General features: G+C 41.1%; 1 protein-coding gene across 3 annotated transcripts in view; it reads right to left on the bottom strand.

The window, feature by feature from the left end:
- Positions 1-19,347, bottom strand: part of IQGAP2 (IQ motif containing GTPase activating protein 2) — a 262,433-nt gene that overhangs the window by 214,181 nt on the left and 28,905 nt on the right. For all 3 annotated transcript variants that reach the window (XM_072958483.1, XM_072958486.1, XM_072958485.1), the window contains exon 2: positions 4,733-4,832. In XM_072958483.1, coding sequence (XP_072814584.1) covers positions 4,733-4,832 — 100 coding nt within the window. The remainder of the gene's footprint in view (positions 1-4,732; positions 4,833-19,347) is intronic.

The following is a 19,347-nucleotide window of genomic DNA, read 5'->3' on the forward strand; positions in this document are numbered from 1 at the left end:
TGCATACTAAGCATGTGCTGTACCACTTGAGCTACACCCTCCCCCTTCCATATTAACTTTTGAATCACATTGTTGATGTACACAAAATAACTTTCTGGGATTTTGGATTTGGATTGCATTGAATCTATAGATCAAGTTGGGAAGAACTATCTTGACAATACTGTCTTCCTATCCATCAGTATGGAATATCTCTGTTTATTTAGTCTTCTTTAATTTCATTCATCAAAGTTTTATAGTTATCCTCATATAGACCTTGTATATATTTTATTAAATTTATACCTAAGTATGTCATTTTGGGGGCTACTAATGTAAATGATGTTGTGTTTTAATTTTAAATTTCACTTGTCCATTGCCAGTTTATAGGAAAGCAACTGACTTGTATGTGAACCTTGTATCTTGGAAGCTTGTTGTAACTGTTTATTAGGTCCAGGCTTTTTTCTTCTTCTTCTTTTTTTAATTCTTTCAGGTTTTCTACATTGTCAATCAAGTCATCTGTAAACAAAGACAGTTTTTATCTCTATTTCCAAGCTGTATGCCTTTTATTCCCTTTTCTTGTTTTAGTGCATTAGCTAGAACTTCCACCACAACATTGAAAAGGAGTGGTGAGGGGAACTATCTTCGCCTTGTACCTGATTTTAGTGGGAAAGCTTCAAGTTTCTCACCACTAAGTATGAGGTCAGCTATATGGTTTTTGTAAACAGTCTTTCTCAAGTTGAAGATGTTCTCCTACATTCCTAGTTTCCTAAGAATTTTTAACATGTTGGATTTTGTCAAATGCCTTTTCTGCATCTGTTGATACAATCATATGGTTTTTCTTATTTAGACTGTTGATATGATGATTTTCAAATGTTGTGTCAGCCTTGCATATATGGGGTAAACCCCACTTGGTTGTGATTATAAACTTCTTTTTACACATTGTTGAGTCTGATTTTCTAATATTTTTTACAGCTGAATAATGTGTGTTTCCTTATATGGGAATATCACACAGTTTATCCATTCATCAGCTGATGGACATTTGAGTTGTTCCCATTTTTTGCTCTAATGAATAATGCTTCAGTACACAAAACCTGTGTGCAGGTTTTTGTGTAGTCATAAGTTTCCATTTTCCTGGGGATATACCTAGAGGTGGGACTACTGGATTATATGGTAACTCTGTATTTAACTTTTTGAGGAGTTTCCAGACTATGCTACAAAGTAGCTTCACCATTTTATAATCCAAACAGCAATGTATAAGGATTCCAATTTCTCTACATCCTTGCAAACACTTGTTATTATCAGTCTTTTTGATTATAGCTATCCTAGTATGAAATGGTATCTCATTTTGGTTTTGATTTGCATTTCCCTAATGACTGATGTTAAGCATCCTGCCCTGTTCTTAAGGTCCATTTGTATAACTAATTTGGAAAAATGTCTATTCAGAAACTTTGTCCATTTTTAAATCAAATTTTTTAAAAGTTTAAATTATTTACTTTTTATGCTGAGTTGTAAGAGTTTTTTATACATTCTGGATACAAGTCTCTTATCAAATATATGATTTGCAAATATTTTCTCCAATTCCATGGGTTGTCTTTTCAATTTCTTGATGGTATCCCCTTGAATCAAAAAGGTTTCATTTGTATGATGTTTAATTTATCTATTTTTCTTTTTTTGCTTTTGCTTTTGGTGTCTCAGAAACCATTGCCTAACCCAAGGTCACAAAGATATACTCCTGTATCTTCTTCTAAGAGATTTATAGTTGTGGTTCTCACATTTAGACTAACAAACCATTCTAAGATTTTTTAAAATATGGTGTGAGGTAGGGGTCCAAAGTCATTTTCATGAATGTGTATATTCAGTTGTCTCAGCAACATTTATTGAAAAAACTGGATTTTTCTCCCACTGAATTGTCTTAATGGGATGATTTTTAGGTTAAATTAAGCTTGCATTCCAGGGATAAATCCCACTTGTTGGTATATAATCCTTTTTATATGTTGCTGGACTCAGTTTGCTTGTGTTTCATTGAAGATTTTTGTATTTATATTCATAAGGGATGTTGGTCTATAGTTTTTTTAAGGTATCTTTGTCTGGTTTTAGTATCAGAGTAATACTGGTCTCAAAAGAAAGAGTTAGGAAGTGTTCCCTCCTCTTTTATTTTTTGGAAGAGTGAGAAGTGTTTCAAGTAACAATCTTTTTACTTGTGAGTCTATTCAGATTTTATTTCTTCCTGAGTCAGTTTTAGTAGATGTCTTTCTAGGAAACTGTAGATTTCCTTTAGGTGAGCTAATTTGCTGGTGTACAATTGCTCACAGCATTTCCTCAACATCTTTTTAATTTCTATAACATTGATAGTGATATCTCCCTCTGAATAAAGGAACTTGTGAATGGTCTGAGACAAATGATCACAGCATTTTAAAATTAAGAAAACAAAAATTAAAGGTATGCTAGACTACAACAATTCTGAATTTTTTAAAATTCTGAGTTACAGGACATATAAGCTAGATATCCTTCCAATTCTCACCTCTGGAAGGAAAAAATGGCACAAAGACAGAACCCAAGATGTTTCTGGCTAAAATGCACTAAAATCAGTTCAACTGAAACAAACAAGAAATAGTTTCCAGCTAAACTTACACATTCTAAGTGTACCATTTAATAGAAACTCAATATTCTAGAGAAACTACACTCACATGAACACATGCACATGCATGCACTATAACAAACCCAATATGATGAATTCCTAAGGCATTAACATTGTAAAACAATCAGGCAATATACCCTCTTAAATCAGTAACTTTTTGAACAGAGACCGATTCGCCCCTTCATTTATTTCTTGAGTTCGGGACCATCAGAATTCTGTATACTATGCTTTCTGAAATCACAGCACACATCTCTATTAACAGCCATAAAATTTTTACATACTCTATGACCAAAAATCAGCTTCCCTGAAAGTCACAAGAAATGTTCAGATCTTAATAAAAGTTTCATAAATACATATTATATCTAATCTCTTCTTGGAAAATAAATTTATGAAAACCATCTAAGAGAAAAAAAAAAACAACTGTCTATTTTGCAGTCTTTTCTTTCAATGAAACTATTTCTGAGATTCCTAAGGAAGCTTTCTTCCAAGAGCATGGGTTAATTGTTATGCTGACTCTTTGTTTTTGTTTTTCCTTCAAAATTCTGCGACATGTTTCTATTATTCCTTTTTAAAATTTTTTTTATTTGTATATACATATTTTATTAAAGTATAGTCAGTTTACAGTGTTGTGTCATGTTGATTCTTGAAACAAAATTCAACTACAGAATTTTGACAACACCAAAGACGATGACAAGCTCCCAAGCTATCTTGATACAACTTTCATCCATTCAGAAGAAAACTATGCTTAGGTTATCACCATACACTTGATCAGCATTATAGTCTACAGAAAACTTGTACCTTTTTTATTTTAGTTGAGATCAGGAAATTCACCCCAGTGACTCCCCATCTCACACCCTCTCCTCTGTGTGACACTGCTCCCCGCTTCTAAAAACCAGGAGGCAAAAAACTCAATACGTAAAGGGTGTGTCGGGAGGAAGTCTGCACTAACTTTGCTTAAACGTTTTCATTGGAAGCATGCTTGTTTTGGATGTCTATGAATCACTCCCCTTAACTAACTTTAGCAACAATTTGACTAAAAGCATGTTTTTAAACATCTTAGACTGATAGTCAATCTTCAGTGACCTGCCACCTATCGACTTCACAGCCATGTTTAATAACCTTCAAAACTTAGCCTTTAGAGCTTAGAGTTACAAGACACTGTTAAAACATTAAACAACCCTGGAAAACCCTCTTTTAAGCAATTTTCAGGCCAAATTAGTGCATGTGTCACCGAATGTTCTAAAAAAACACTGATTAAAACCCTCATTCTTCTAGCTCTGTAGGTCACTATTTACCAGAAATCGGAGATAATGAATGCCACTGACTATTAACTCAATGTTTGCTTTCTGTATAGATAAGCGAGCCAACGTACCTCTCCACGGAACAGCACTGTCGCTTGATCACAGCACAAAGCAGTAAATCAGAATCTAACTCCTGGCCCGGGGCGCTGACGTACTAACCCAGTGAAGGGCAAAGTTCTGATTTCCCTGATACCGAAGAGGCCTGAGAGCAAGTACTTTATCTTCACTTTCTCCTTGGAGAATGTAAACTTACTTGTAATCTAAAAAGCCTAAAAGGATCAATGTGATTTTAGAGACAAGTATCCGAAGTGGACACACACCCATGGGTTAAAAAAGAGATTGCTGTCATAAACCCACTCTCCAACTTAGGGAACGATGGACTTCAGTCCAAAAAGCTGTTTTTCTACTTAGCACTTAGGAATACATAATTATATATTAATTTAAAATAATAGTAATAATTATAATCATTGGGGGAGGATTGGGAGAAAGATATGAGGAAGCTCAGGAGGAAAAGGAAGTTGTGTTTAAGTCGCTGCTGCTCCTCCACATCCAAGCCAGTGAGATGAGAAATTCTGAAATAATCCGCCGTTTGCCTCGGGATTTCCTGGGAGGCTGGGGGAAGAAAAAGGAACAGCTGCCTCCTTAGTGCTTTGACCTTGGCTGTGGTAGCAACGTTTTCTCAATTCTGCCATTTACAAAGCACAGGTGGTTCTTCTCCCTTACTCTCAACAAGATTGCACACGAGTTATTAACAACACAAAACCCCAGATCTCATATCCAAGAGAAGGTACACAAATAGGCTAAGTCTGAGTCTTACCTTTTGGCTTCCTCCAGGTGGCACAAATATTCATAAGCAATATTCTGCCGCCTCCTCTCATCCATCTCCTCTGCGGAGAGTCTTTCATCGTCCACAATAGCTAGAAATAGAGGATAACATCACATCACTTATAAAGGCTGTGTCCATCAAATAGTGAGACAATCAGCTAAGAAACACTCATAGACAGCTCAACACCAAGCACTGAGAGGTGGGGGTATTGAGACACCCAGCACAGGAAGAGATTTGCCTTTGTATTTGACAATGTTATACTATTTCTAGCAAAAAAATGCAATATTGGAGTATACGATGACATTAAATAATAGAAGAATAGCAATCAGATTTAAAAAAATTTGTAGGAGAGGTAACTAGAGTCGTCTGTCTGTCTGTCTATCTCTTTTAATGGAGGTACTGGGGGTTGAACTCACGACCTTGTGCATGTGAGCAGGCACTCTACCACTGAGCTGTACCCACTTCCCTTGCGATCAGACTTCATAGACATGATGCCATAGGATTTAGATAGACTCAAACTAATTAGAGCATAATCTATGGCAACAATTTTCCTCAACAAGCCTGCAGAATTGGCCCAATGGCTCTGCTTGGACCATCCCAGAAATTCTGGGGTTGAACGAAGAATCTGTAAGTACCCGTGCTCTCCCATTCCTAGAGGGAATGAAGGCTTCTCACCCAACCCAAATCCTATTTTACAGATGACAAAGTCACTAAAATTCATCCCTTGCTTGTTTCCTGGCCTTTACAAGGCTAACTTTCCTGGTCCACAGGTATCCAAAAGAAAAAAGCCATGAAAACAGCTAGTGAGCAGAGTTTTCAAGCCCACACTTTTTACTCCAAAACAAGCCTGATTTATAAACTGCCACACTTCAGCCCTGCCTTTCTGTAGAGAACGCGGGGCCTCCCCATTTCCTGACTGCACTTCCTCCGCCCGCAGCCTCAAGTACCCCACAGCAGCCAACGGTCACACCAGCCAACTCTTCGCTGTCTATTTACATGACAACACTCCTTGCTCATAAAAAGGACTCCTTTTCCCTCTACAGTCCTGAACTTTATTTCTGATGGTCATAAAACAAATTTGGTTTCTCATTTGGCAGACTACTCGTCTAATGAAGACAATGTGTGTGAGCAGCAAGGCTCTGATCACATGGGGCAGGCATGTAGGTCCCCAGGCAGCGTTTCCTAAAGGAGAACCCTGGTCCCAAGCAGAAGAGATAAGGATGTGAAGGTCACCCCTCCATCCCTAAGAAAGGCCCATCTCATGCCTACTGGTGAGGCATCCAAAATATCAATTTGGCAGACAAAAGGGATTAAGATCTCAATCTAAACTCTTACTGGGCAAGGACCATGCTAAATGCTTCAGATCTAAAAATGATACCAGGGGAGGGTATAGCTCAAGTGGTAGAGCTCATGCCTAACACACACAAGGTCATGGGTTCAATCCCAGCACCTCTTCCAAAATCAAAAAAACCTAATTACCTCCCCCCACTAACCAACCAACCAACCAATCAAGCAATCAGTCAAAATAATACCAAACCCTCAAAGAACTCAAAAGAAACGGAAGATTACATTTACATCAATATAAAAATGACAGTACCATAAGCATGGAAATATGTACCAGATGCTTATTTACTGAGCATTTATTTTTCTTCAAGGCCATAAGCAGCATTTCCTATGCAGCGTTTCATTGAAGTCTCATGACTCTCTATGGCAGGTACACAATCTATCCCACTTTACCTTTGAGCAAACAGGCTGAGAGGCCATTTGCCCAAGTGAAGAGCAGAAACCTCAGGGCTAGAAATATTTGGATGGGATGGAGGAAACAGGTCCAGAAGAACTTGGGGAAATGTCTTTGTTAATGGATGATGAAGAAAAAGAACCAGCAGCAGAGGCCGGAAGAGTGCTGGGACAGGCTGGTCTTCAACAAAAGTAGGGCCAAAGGAGCAGGAGTTCCCATACCCTGTCCTTTTCCCCATACCCTCATCCTACGACTCCCAAGTTTGCCTTGTGGCTTTATTCCTTAGAACAGAGAGATGGCATCCCAGACCATCAACAGGGGTCAACCAAGATTTGTATTTGTCAAAATCATCTTCTTTTTCTTAACAAGTTGAATCTGATCTCAACTTTAGAAGAGAGGACTCAGATTTAGGACAAGTACCAAAGCTCTCAAACAACTCTCCTCTACACCTCCACTCCAAGAGTCCAGGCCTTTGACATACCTCCCCTTGAATTCTTGCAACAGCCCTCAAACAGCCCCCTAGCCACCACTCCTCCTCCAGCCATTCTCCTCACTGTCACCAGAAGCATCTTCCCAACACAGAGTCCTGCTGACAATAGTCTCTCTCCAAAGCTTTCATGGAGCCCCCATTTCCTACAGAACAAAGTTCTAAAATAGAACATACTCCCTCTCCTCCACTATATGAAGCCCCCATTTCCCTGTGGCACCACATCCCAGGCTCACACCCCTCCCTTTCAAGTTTGAGTTCTTCTGTTCTCCACCATCTCTCTGCCTGGAAAGCCATTCTCCCAGCTGTGTGTGACATTTCTGCATCCCCTCAAGCAAAATTCTGTGGATCTCGAAGTCAGAATCCATCCCCTCCCCTCAGCACATTGGTCCACGTTTTAGCACATCACTCGTCATGGCGGCCCCCACTGTAACTGGGTCACATCTCCCTCTCCAAACTGGGGATTTTTTAGAGGAAACAAGTCTGTTGCTTAATCTTTATGTCTCCTTCACGTCTAGCGTGGTTCCCTACACAGAGTGCACTCAAATATTTGCCAAACAATTACCTTTTAGTGAATCTTCACTAAGTGACCTAACAGTCACCCCACAGTGAATATACTTTGTAGGTTATGATTTTCTCATCTTGGGTTTTCTTTGGAGATACCTGGCATGCCCACATAGCATTGTCTAATCCTCCATCTCCACTGTTCCTAACAGTTAATCTCCAGGACGCCCCGTGACTACCAATTTCTCATTGGAATTTCAGTCTAAAGACAACCTCCCATTTTTATGGTATCTTCAGACATGTTAAAAGCCTGAAAGCAATACAAAACTCCTAGTTGGAGTCCACTTGCTCATTCTACCCTCCCCAACTTGTCAGTGTGAATGTTGGGGTCACATTCAAAAGAAGGCATTCTCACTGCACCCTTCCCTCTTGGCTGCTGCTTCCTTCCAGCCTCAGCCAGCCCACCCAGGAAGAGGCAGACGTGCCAGCAGCACTGGTCCCCAGGCCTCTATAAGCCATGCAAGATTCCAGCAACCCCACTGAGGAGTATCAAACTCTGACATCACCCTGTCCGAAGAGAAGATCTGACTTAACATTTGAATTAAAACACACCCCCCCACACAAAGCTTTAAGTTGCGACTGTAACATATTGGCCATGGCTGATGGAATTCTGACTATCTTTGAGGCTCAACTCAAAGGCCACTTCCTTCACAAAGTCTCCCCTGATTCCTGTTTACAGTCCTTTCTCCTGGTGCTTCCTATACTGCTCAGTTTACTAGTAAATTCCCAGAAGACATACGTGTGTCCTCATGGTGTCCAGCATGCTTCCCTGCACAGGCTGTATGTTCCATAAAAATATCTGATGAACAAATAATCTTTTATCAGGGTATGTTAATAAACAGGCTTTAAAATATCTATGTGGGGTAGTTTCATTTGCCTACTGACCCTGAGTAAAATAAGAGTGTAGTCACCGATGGAGCAAATACAGTACCATTCCATAGACTTCACTTGGCTAATGTTCAATTCATAGATTCTATGGACAAGGCATGAGTCAAAGCACCAGGGACAGGGCAGTGAGCAAAACAAAAACTTTCTGTCCTCATGCACCTTCTTTTTATACATCTCTTCCTTCCCTCCTGACCACATACCTGGCCACTGCCCGTCCAACCACACACACTTCAGCCTCACCTTCCTTCCTTCCTGACCTATCGTCAAAGCATATGGCAAGATTACAAGGGAGATAATGTCTCCATCACCACAAAAGCAGATCCCTCTGGGCCAGAGGGGTGGCCTGCAAATATTTCTGCATTAGTCAACATTTACTAAGTAGCAACTTCTGATAAGAGCCACCGGCATGGATGAGAACCCTGACATTTAAACAGCCATCATGCAGCAGAAGAAACAACTCGCTTAAGCCTGACTCTGCCCCCTATAAAGCACTTTTCCATGTTATTGTGTGGTTTTCATACTCTCCCCGAAAGACAGGCATTATCTCTGTCTTACAAACCAGGAAATGGAGTCATGCAAGGGAAAGGGACCACCTCTGGCTACTCGCTGGGTCAACAGCAGAGCCAAGGCTGAGTCTGAGGTCCCTCAGCACCTCAATCCCTGCTCTTTGTCCAGAGCCACACTACTGCTACATCTGAGTGAGCCGCGAAAGGCGCTCACCACCACTAAACCCAAGGGAAGATCGCTTAAGACTGCCTTCGGAATTGCTTTTATTTTAAAGCAGACTGATTAACTGAGACTTCTTCTAAAGTCCATCTTTACTTGCTGCCTTGAAACTTAAGAAACAGGAGAACATTGAGGGAAACAACTTCCTAAAGTCTGAGCAACGCACGAATTCCCTTTGTAATGTCAGCTGACGTTGGCTAAAGACGGTTAGGCAAGAACATTCTAGGGAAATCACAACACAGGGCTTATTCAGAGGTTTAAGCAACAGAATGAGTTGGTAGGAAAGGTTTTGAAATAGAATTATAAAATTAGAGACAGGAGGAACCTTAGGGAGTTCATTTCTCAAAGAACATCCACCAAATCCACTCTAAAAATAGCCCGAGACCAACCTTGTACATTAAGGAGTTGGTATGGTCGCTTGGTCCCCTGGGCCACTCTACTTGCTCCCTTCACACATGCACACCAAGGTCACCATCTCCTTTGTATTAAAATATATCCATTCGTTCAACAAATACTAGAGGGGCTGCTTTGTGCCAGTCTCTCCTACGGACTGGACACAAGTGACAAGTATGACACACAAAGTCCCACATGAAGTTTTCATTAGACTTAAACAATTAAAACTTTGGCATAATTACAGGATGCTTAGGTAAATGGGGATATCCTGGAAGGAGGGTGGGCAGGAATCACAAAACTAGGGTTGGGAATCTCCATTTTATAAAAATTTAAGGAAAAGTGGATTAAGAATATGATAGGAGTCATCAGTTCATAGAAACATACCACAGCTGAGCATTTTATGCACACATTGTTATTCGGTGTGACTTAAAACTGCTGTAAGGAATCCTGAATATCCTCAGGTATGTCATTCAATTCAAACATGTACTGAACCATCCTGGGAGAGTTCAGACTGCCCTTTACCTGGGGGAGTACACCTCCCAGTACACCTGGGAGTCTGGCTATCTTCAGACTCTCAGAACATATAGGATGGCTAGCAGATATAGGATATCTCTTATAGGATGTATACCCCAAGGAAGTGAATTGATTCTGAGACCCTAAAACTGGGGCAGGGTACAAGGGCAGGAATTAAAAATGAGAGAACCCCAAGTCCAAGATTTCCAGTAAGCTGATACTGAGTCAACTGACCCGTGATATATTTTGGCTTCATACCAGCTTCCTGAAGTATTTCACAGCTATTTAATCTTATGCTTTAAAAGGACCACATGATCAGACTTCCCTAAACTGAATTTTCTTTTGAAAAATAGGCAGACCTGGGGTTGAAGTTACTAGCAACCTGATACATATTCCCAGGCACCCGAAAGAATCTGAGTCAATAATAGATATGGTCACCCCATCTGTTAAAACACCGAAGGTTACATGAAGCCATGACAATTATGAGACGCGGAGTGCAGGGGCTCACATCTCATCCATCTCCACATCCCTACCAAGTGCCAGGTGAACAGTAGGTGTGCAGTGAAGTCTGCTAACTGGTGTGCTCAGCCTTGCGCTTACTGAAGGGCAGAGATGCTATGTCCTCCACAAGTCTGGTCCTACCAGTCCAAGCCCTGATGGTAACAGCCGCACTGTCCAGATCCCCAGGGAAGGTGAACTGTATTTGAAGCCTGCCCTCCACACCTTTCCTGGAACTTCTCCTCCATCATACATTTCTAAGAACTCTGTTAAAAATCAACACACAACTTTAGGTTACACATGGCTGAAAAGGACTGTGGCCACCTCCTCTAATCAGACAAAGCCCTACATCTTCAAATTCAGCATTAGACGAACTTCCTAGGAAGGCAAAGAAGGGTAACCAACAAACTACACATTTCCTTACAAGAGCTAGAGTCTCTGGCTACTGATGTCATGTTTCCAGTAAGGCCCAGAACAGTTAGTTTCTTTGTTATAATTACTCAGAAAAATGAGAAACATTTGAGGCTTTGGGAAAAGTTGATCCCTTCCTGCAACTATGTTTTTAAATGTACACAGCTTTAAGATCGACATATGAAAAAGAGTTCTTTGATCCTACTTTGATACAAAAGGTCCCAAACTCTTTTTCCCCCAAGAATGTGATCAAACTTGAGCACCTAAGATGCCACCTGTTTCTAGCAAGCCTAGATCTCAAAACCCAGGACACCTTTTTAGCACAGGATCTCATTTCTAAAACTTGCACATGGGAGTAAAATTACTTTTGGTCCACTGTGCAAACTTGAACAAGATTGTTTTGTTTTTGTTTTTAAGTAATCTAGAAGCTCAAAGCAGACCATGAAGATGTTAAGTTCCACATACAGAGGTGGACCAACCTGTAGTCTTGGAGGGGAGGGAAGGGCCTATCTAGGACTTTGCTCAATTTGGGAGAAGAATTAAAAGCAATGATTCTTAGATTTGGGATTTCTTAATTATAATTGCAAAAACATTTGGGGGAAAAAACACCTCTTTTGCTACTAAGTAGGCACAGGGAAAATTCCATTTGTTCACTGCCTTCTCCTACACACTTCGTCACCCCCACACAGATCTCAGTGAGGAAGAATGGAGCATCAAGTTTCCAAGCCCAATTTAAGAATTTTTAACCCCAACAGTTAAAATTACAGAAGGAATTGTAAAATCTTTAGTCTGGATAAGCTTCTACTAATTTTAAAGGGATGGAAAGGAATTCAACTCATCTCAATTGAATATGAACTTTTAACGCTTAAGATGGTCAGTGCAAAAATGCTCCAAATTTTTAAGAACCAGCCCTAAAATGATTCCTCCCTGTTTTCCACATCTAATGAATATTTTAAGGACATAGATGATTACCTAAACTTAAATACCCTGTGGGAATGATGATAGTTTGCAACTATTAAACAGACTTAGCAGGTTATGTAATGACAGTTCCAAGGAGCAACAAGTCACTGCCCCTATCCTCTCAAAAAACGACTCCAGATAACCCAGAATATGAGAGGGTATCTCCACAAAGCTAGGGGTCTTAGAAGACTTAGAATGGGGAGGCTTGGCCTAAGGTTTCCTTGACCATTAGGAGAAAAACGATAAATCACAAATGGTTCAAAAGTAGTGCAAGAAAACAAAGCAGCCTGTTGGTTGCAAGCAGGGCTTTTTCCCATGTTTCAAGTGCATAGACTCTATTTCTCTCATCCATGTGAGCCCTTCGTGATACATGTGTGAAAAACAGCAGACAGAAGGGATTAACACATAATGAGCACCTGCCATGTGCCAGATACTCTACATATATTATCGCTTATCCCCCTTTAAGACACGGATTTGAATCTCTACTATGCTGGTGCGAAACAAACCCACAGAGGTTGGGTCATTTAGGTTTAGGTAATTCTAACGATCCTCATGAAAGTTCAGTGGCAGAACTAGTATCTGAAACCACTCTGATTCCCCAGTTCTGATCTTTCTGCTTTACTGGAGTGCCACTGCTTCCCTGCATAAAAATGTTCGATGACTGGGCTGGTGGTGGTCAGGCCCTCCTGAGGGTGTTGTTAATGGTGTTACTGATCTCTCACTAATGCAGATAGATCAACGTGACTTTCTTTTTCCTGCTGGAAACCATGTCAATTAATGCTATTCTCTTGAGAAAGTACAGACAGTAAAATTATAGGCTTATTTCTCAGAAATGCACAAACCTCAAAAGTAGTCCAACAAAGGAAAAAAAATCAAGATAACATTCAGCACTGTGACGTTAGACTGCATTGGGAATGCAAGACGTACAACAAGGCCAAAATAAAAACACACAAAACTAAATGACGCTACTTACAAGATACATCACATCATAAGCCAGGTCATGTGGCAATAAATGCTGAGAACACATTTGAGAAAATATACCTCTTTTTTCCATCTGAGGCACCCTCCTCCATTTCACTCTTCTTCTCCTGCAAAGAGTGAATTTCTGCCTACACTGACAAAGATGCGTGATTTAAAAAGGGGTGCAGCTGACAGGAAAGAGCAGTGGCTTTGGGCGCCTGTAACACTGTCACACCCAGTTACCAAAGAGCTAACTTGACACTCAGTTGCCTCAGCTGTACAAAGAGAGTAATTCCACTACCCTCATGAAGCTGGTGTAGTACTTTTTTTTAATATTTTGAAGTCGCAGATATTTCAAATTATTTAAGCTATATTCTAATATAATCAATTATTAAATAAGTTATAAGATAAAAAAACTTAGAGACATGAATCATAAAGACAACAGATCATCAGCTCATCTTTCACGGATAATGGATTACACTCAATCTTCCCCTCACTCAGCAGCTGTAGCATCTATCTCCCAGGTAACTTGCAAATTGAATGTATTTGAAGCCATATAAGTTTTAAAAAGCACCACAATTTTAATTCCACACACACGTACACATAGTGTATATATGTATTTGTGTGTATATACTGCTACAATGATTATATAAGATGTTACTATACATACTATAATCAAAAAGAAAAAAGCCTAAAAGGAAATACTAACATGTTAGAGCATTTGTTTCCAAAAGGAGGGCTTTGGAGGTTTTTCCTTAATTTTTTAAAAATTATTATTATTGTAGTATAGTCAGTTTACAATGTTGTGTCAATTTCTGGTGTCCAGCATAATGTTTCAGTCATAATATACATAGATATATTCGTTTTCATATTCTTTTCCATTATAGGTTTCTACAAGATAGTGAATATAGTTCCCTGTGCTATACAGAAGAAGTTTGTCGTTTATCTATTTTACATACAACAGTTAATATTAGCAAATCTTGAACTCCCAATTTATCCCTTCCCAACCTCTTTCCCCCTGGTAACCAAAAGTTTGTTTACTATGTCTACACAGAAGAAATTTGTTGTTTCTTAACCTTTTTGACTCTTAGACATTTTTCCCATGGCTCCACACCATTGACATGTATAGATTTAATTATCTAGATCAGAAGTAACAAAGGATTAAGTGTGTTTTAATATTCAGTTACAGAAAAAAATTTAAAACATGATAAGGAATAAATCTTAATGCCAAATCCACTGATGAAGCATGCCTCTCATGCACCTATGACCCATTTAAACTTCTGGAAAATGATCACAGACATTGAAAATTTACGATAAATATTCAGTCAGCTTTACTGGGTAAAACCCACACACACAAGTTCAAAGACAGCAGAGGAAGACAACCAAGGACACGATATTCTGTTGGAAGGTCTAATTGTCCATCCAGCTTGGGTATGGTCAGCTACTGAGAGAGAATGGGGGGAAGAGGTAAATGAAAGGGAACGAACAGAAGGGGACCTAACCTGGAGGACGAAGAGAAGGCGAGCCCATGTGATACGAAACCTGACAAGTCTTAAGGAGAAGAAAAACACGGGTGTGCTTGGCAAGCACACAATTTGGCAACAGAACGAGCAGGATGAAGAAGAGCACGGTACGGGGGAAGAAAAAGGAAGCCAACAAAGAGCAGCCAACTCATTTTGTGACTTCAGATGTTGGAGGTGGAAACTGCACGTGGCACAGCACCAGAAAGTCACCCGACGCGCCGATTTCCAGAAAGACAGGTTTGTGTAATTCAAGGGGAACAACACAAAGGCGTCCCACTGTCGCAGGGATACACGAAGGAGCCAGCGTTAAACCTCAACCTAAACATTTAGAAGAGAAGTGTAATAAAACAGACTCAATTAAAGGCGAGGACATAGAACAGAGGGGTCCTATTAATGCAAGCATATGCTGTTTGTTAGTGACTGTGAATTAACACATGATTCAGGACAGTCGATTTTTAAAGTGTGCCAGAAATTCAGCTCTCAGATGGATCATACTATGCAAATGGAGGTATGTTGGCAATACAGTCAAGGAGAGAGAATACAGTCCAAGTTACTTTTGGACAAAAGCAGTTCAGGCTAGTTTTAATGAACAGGGAGCTTCTCTGGCTTTTAAGCAGGACATGAAAACCAGCGTCCACTCGCACATTTAGGGTTTATGGGAGACTGGAGGACGCCAGCATCAAAGAACAGGACTTCTACCAAATATGTTGTGCTCTTTGGTTTCACAAAAGTCATCTGTATTTATACATCAAGTGCTACCACTTCAGTTAGCTCATATGACTGTCACAGCTCCATCAGATAGAGGACCAGTACTATTACATCCACTTGACTAAAACTAAGATGCAGTAAGTGCTTTGCTCAAGATCCCGGGCTAGTAGATGACAGAGCTGGTTTGTATTTCAATCCAACTCTTGGCTTTGGTTTAGTTTTTACTGAACTTTCGGAGGTACCCTATTATATAAAGGCAAACATATTTTTATTCTTTAAGGTCAACAATACAGGGAGCAGTAGGAGGAAATGGAATGGCCGGTGTGGGAAGGGAGTTGAGTTGGCAACAGTGGGTGAAGCTAAAGTCGTGTTTGCAGGCTGAGGAGAATGTATACAAACCACGATTTTGTAAACTACTTGGAAAGTGTAGAAAATACCCTGGGAACGGCGCTCTTGTGGGAAAGAATTTACCCCACTTGGGCAACAAAGCTGAAAACATTTTGGTTTTGGCTTGTTGTGCACTTTTTGTTCTAACATGCTCATAGAAAGGACAAGATCCCAAGTTGAGAAAAATGGATGTTCTGAGAAACACAATGAAAGACACCAAAGTCTTCAGAAATTAAAATTCTTTGGTCCAAAGCTCAAAAAACTTTATACAGCGGCCAGGAGAGCAACCACCTTAAATATAATTCACATTCTTCTGCTTCAGACTTCAATTAATAACTGATCTCCTTCTGACATTTCTTTTCTGGCTGGGGACTGTGCCATGGTACTATACGTAAACCCCTGTGCAGGCTGGTCTCCTGCAGATCAGAGGAGATAGCCAAATTGTGTGTCAGCACAGGTTCCTTAGAGGATTCGAATACACTTTCAGAATTAAGTCATTGTTTCTACTCCAGACATGAGAGCCCTGCTAGCATCTGTGCAGAAAATGTTCACATTTATGAAGCTAAGTGAGGATGGAAATTTATTCTTATGACGGGTCCACTAGGTACAAAATGCTGGCAGAGAATTATGGAGATGCAGAGTCCTAAAATGCCTTCCAAGTGGCTTATAATTAAAACCAATAAATACAACAACAACAGAATGTTTCTTCTGGTAAGTGGCAAAGTCTCTAACTAGTGGTTAAGTTGTCACACTACATATCAAGGGTGGAGAGAAGGGATGAGATGAGGTGGGTGAAGGGACTCTGTGCCCCTCACAGTCTACAGTCTAACAGAAAACACACTTAACATTGGAGAAAAGTCTGGAGCATCTCTGAAGAAAAGACAAACTAACAATAGGACAAAGAGCAGAAAAGCCAATGGGAAGAGAAGAGATTATTCAACGACAGGATTAATTGGAGCCAGTTTTCTAGATTAAGAGAGTTTGAAGGCAGGTGTTGGAGGAGGGGGGAGAAAGCTGAGAAATGCAACCAGAGAGGACAAGAAAGATGAGAAAGCTGCACGTGCACTTCAAGATGCACCTCTGTGCTTTGTCTCCTGTCCTATCCCTCAGCCCTCAAAGTCTCCCCTCCTCCCCTCCCCACCTTTCCATAAGTCTCAGCTTCTGGAACAGGGAGACGGTCCCGGATGTTGTACAGCTGTCCCTCAGCAGGGCAGCCGAAGGGAGTACAGGTTGTGTGGTAACAGTGGGAAAATCAGATGACAGCTCATCGTCAAGGAGCGGGGCAGAGTTTCATCTGTGGACAAAAGCTCTGGCAACAAAGGTAGCCTGGCACGTCTAACAACCCACATCACTTCCTGTGCAGTTCCAAAGAAAGTGCAGTGGGCATCAGCTGTAACAGCAGTGACATCAACTACTGTCATTACTGTTAAATTCTCAAACCAAGTTCCTCACTTTACCAATCCACCAGTATCCAGAGTCAACAACACTGCTTTTTCTTGGAGGTGGAAGGAACAGCCCTAGGTCTGCTCTTCAAAATCCTTGGTTCCCTGTCTCCTCTCCCAGTGCTCCGTCCACTGCCATCCTGACGCTCTATCTGGCAGAGCCCGGCGCAGCACACCCAGCGCTTTTGTGCTCTCTGAGGTGGGCTCCTCTGGCATGGTCTCGGGCAGCTCCAGGCCCTCTCCTAACTCAGCCTTCCCTCCCCCTTGACATCACTTTGAGAAAAAAAAAAAGGCATCTTGAGGTTGAGGGGTAGGGAGAGAGATAAAGAGTAGAGAAAAGAAGTCGAGAAAAAACAAAGAAGCCTGCGAATCACAGCGTGTAGAATGACGTAGGAGAGGACTAGCAGAGAGGCTGGTAGAAACAGCTGGTGAGGCTTTGGCTCTTTGACAGCCACACTTCCACAGCCCCCAGAGTATTTCCATGACTCGGTTTTTCCCAGCACTAGTGTTCCCGCATTTAACCTGCAACAATCCTGTGACGCTGGTATTCTTCCCATTTTACAGATGTGCAAACGGAGACTTGGGACAGCTTAATCATTTTTTCCACAATCACAGCCAACAGGTGGAGAGCACAACCTGGCAGTAGTCCGATCTTAACTGGCAAGCTGCCTTCAGGAGAGGCAAACCTGTCTTTCTGAGCCCTCTCTGGACCTCCACACAAACTGAAGCTTCCCACAGTGCGTATTAATGAGCTCTTCTGTAGGAAAATAACCCTAAATGCAGAAGAGAGTAAACACACAGAAACAACTGGAGGTGAAAGGAACTGTGTCAGGGCTCAGCTCAAAGCCCAATAAGTATGAATTGTCTAATTTCAGTCTCACTCTTAAAAACAATCATCCATTTTGCATTCTACTCCACAACTGATCTGTGATTCAGTATTTAAAATATAAGGAGTTCCTGCCTCCAAACTTAGTAAAATCGGCATTCTAGGCCGAAGTGGTGTGTGGACCGTGCTGGCACTGGGGTGCACCCCACCAGGACCGGGTGTCACAGCATGGAGAGCTCAGGCAGCAGGCCAGTGTCCCGTGTACCCGGTGCTGATGCCAGCTCAGCTCACGCTTGGCTGCATGTGTGCAGGCGGCTTAGAGAACCAGCTGGGAGGTGTCACTCCTGGGGAGCATCTCGTCCAAGGCACTCCACACACCATCCCCGCAGTCTGGCTCTGTCCCTGATTACCACCCCTTGCTGTGATCCACAATGATGTGACCCCCCTTAAAGCATCGGTGCCTGCAGCATCCCTGAGACCGTGCTCACCAAGTAGGGGAGCACATCAAGAGGAAAAAATGCGGGGCAAAGAGAAACCAGAACTTTCTCATTCCATCTGGTTTCCCACATCTTTTTTCAGGGATGGGCTAGTTTTCAGCTGGATGTTCCAAGTCTGTTCCACATTCAAGTTGGACAGTGCTCTTGGAAGGTAGGTTTCCGCCAATTTAGTAGATAAAGCAGAACAAACTCATTCTGTACACGTTCCAGCACATAAACCCGAAAGTTCCTCGGTTCTAAATAAGTACTTGGCATGAGCCAAGGCACCCAGAGTAGTCAACAGTCATGGGTGGATGGACCTAGAGATCATCATACTAAGTGAAGTAAGCCGAAGACATATCATACGATATCACTTCTATGTGCAATCTAAAATAGTGACACAAATGAACTTATTTACAAAACAGAAACAGACTCACAGACATAGAAAACAAACGTATGGTTACCAAAGTAGGGGGAAGATGATGCAGGGGATAAATTAGGAGTTTGAGATTAGCAGATGCAAACTACTATATATAAAATCGATAAGCAAGGACCTACTTTATAGCAGAAGGAACTATCTTCAGTATCTTGTAATGACCTATAATGCGAAAAAAGTAATAAAGAATTTATATATACGTATAACTGAATCACTATACTGGACACCAGAAACTAATACAACATTGTAAATCGATTACACTTCAATCAACAACCAAAAAACCCATAGTGACAGGAAGCAGAATGGTGGTTTTCAGGGCCTGCAGAGAGGGGAGAAAGCATAGTTAGTGTTAAATGGGGGCAGTGCCAGTTTGGGAGCGTGAAAAAGTTCTGGAGATGGACAGTGGCAATGGTTGTACAACAATATGAGTGTACTTAATGCCACAGAACTGTCCACTCAAAAATGATTAAAACGGTAGATCTGTATATGTATATTTTACTACAATCAAAAAAAAACTGCTTATACAGCACTTTCCACATACCATGCATAGTTCCAACTTCTCTGCAAATGTTAAGTCATTTCATCTTCACAACCCTACGAGGTAGGTTCTGTTATCAAGATTATCATCTTCATCATTCTCCTTGCCCAGTGTCCACAGCCGGCAAGAGGC

Source organism: Vicugna pacos, chromosome 3, assembly GCF_048564905.1.
Source record: "Vicugna pacos chromosome 3, VicPac4, whole genome shotgun sequence".
Lineage (NCBI taxonomy): Eukaryota > Metazoa > Chordata > Mammalia > Artiodactyla > Camelidae > Vicugna > Vicugna pacos.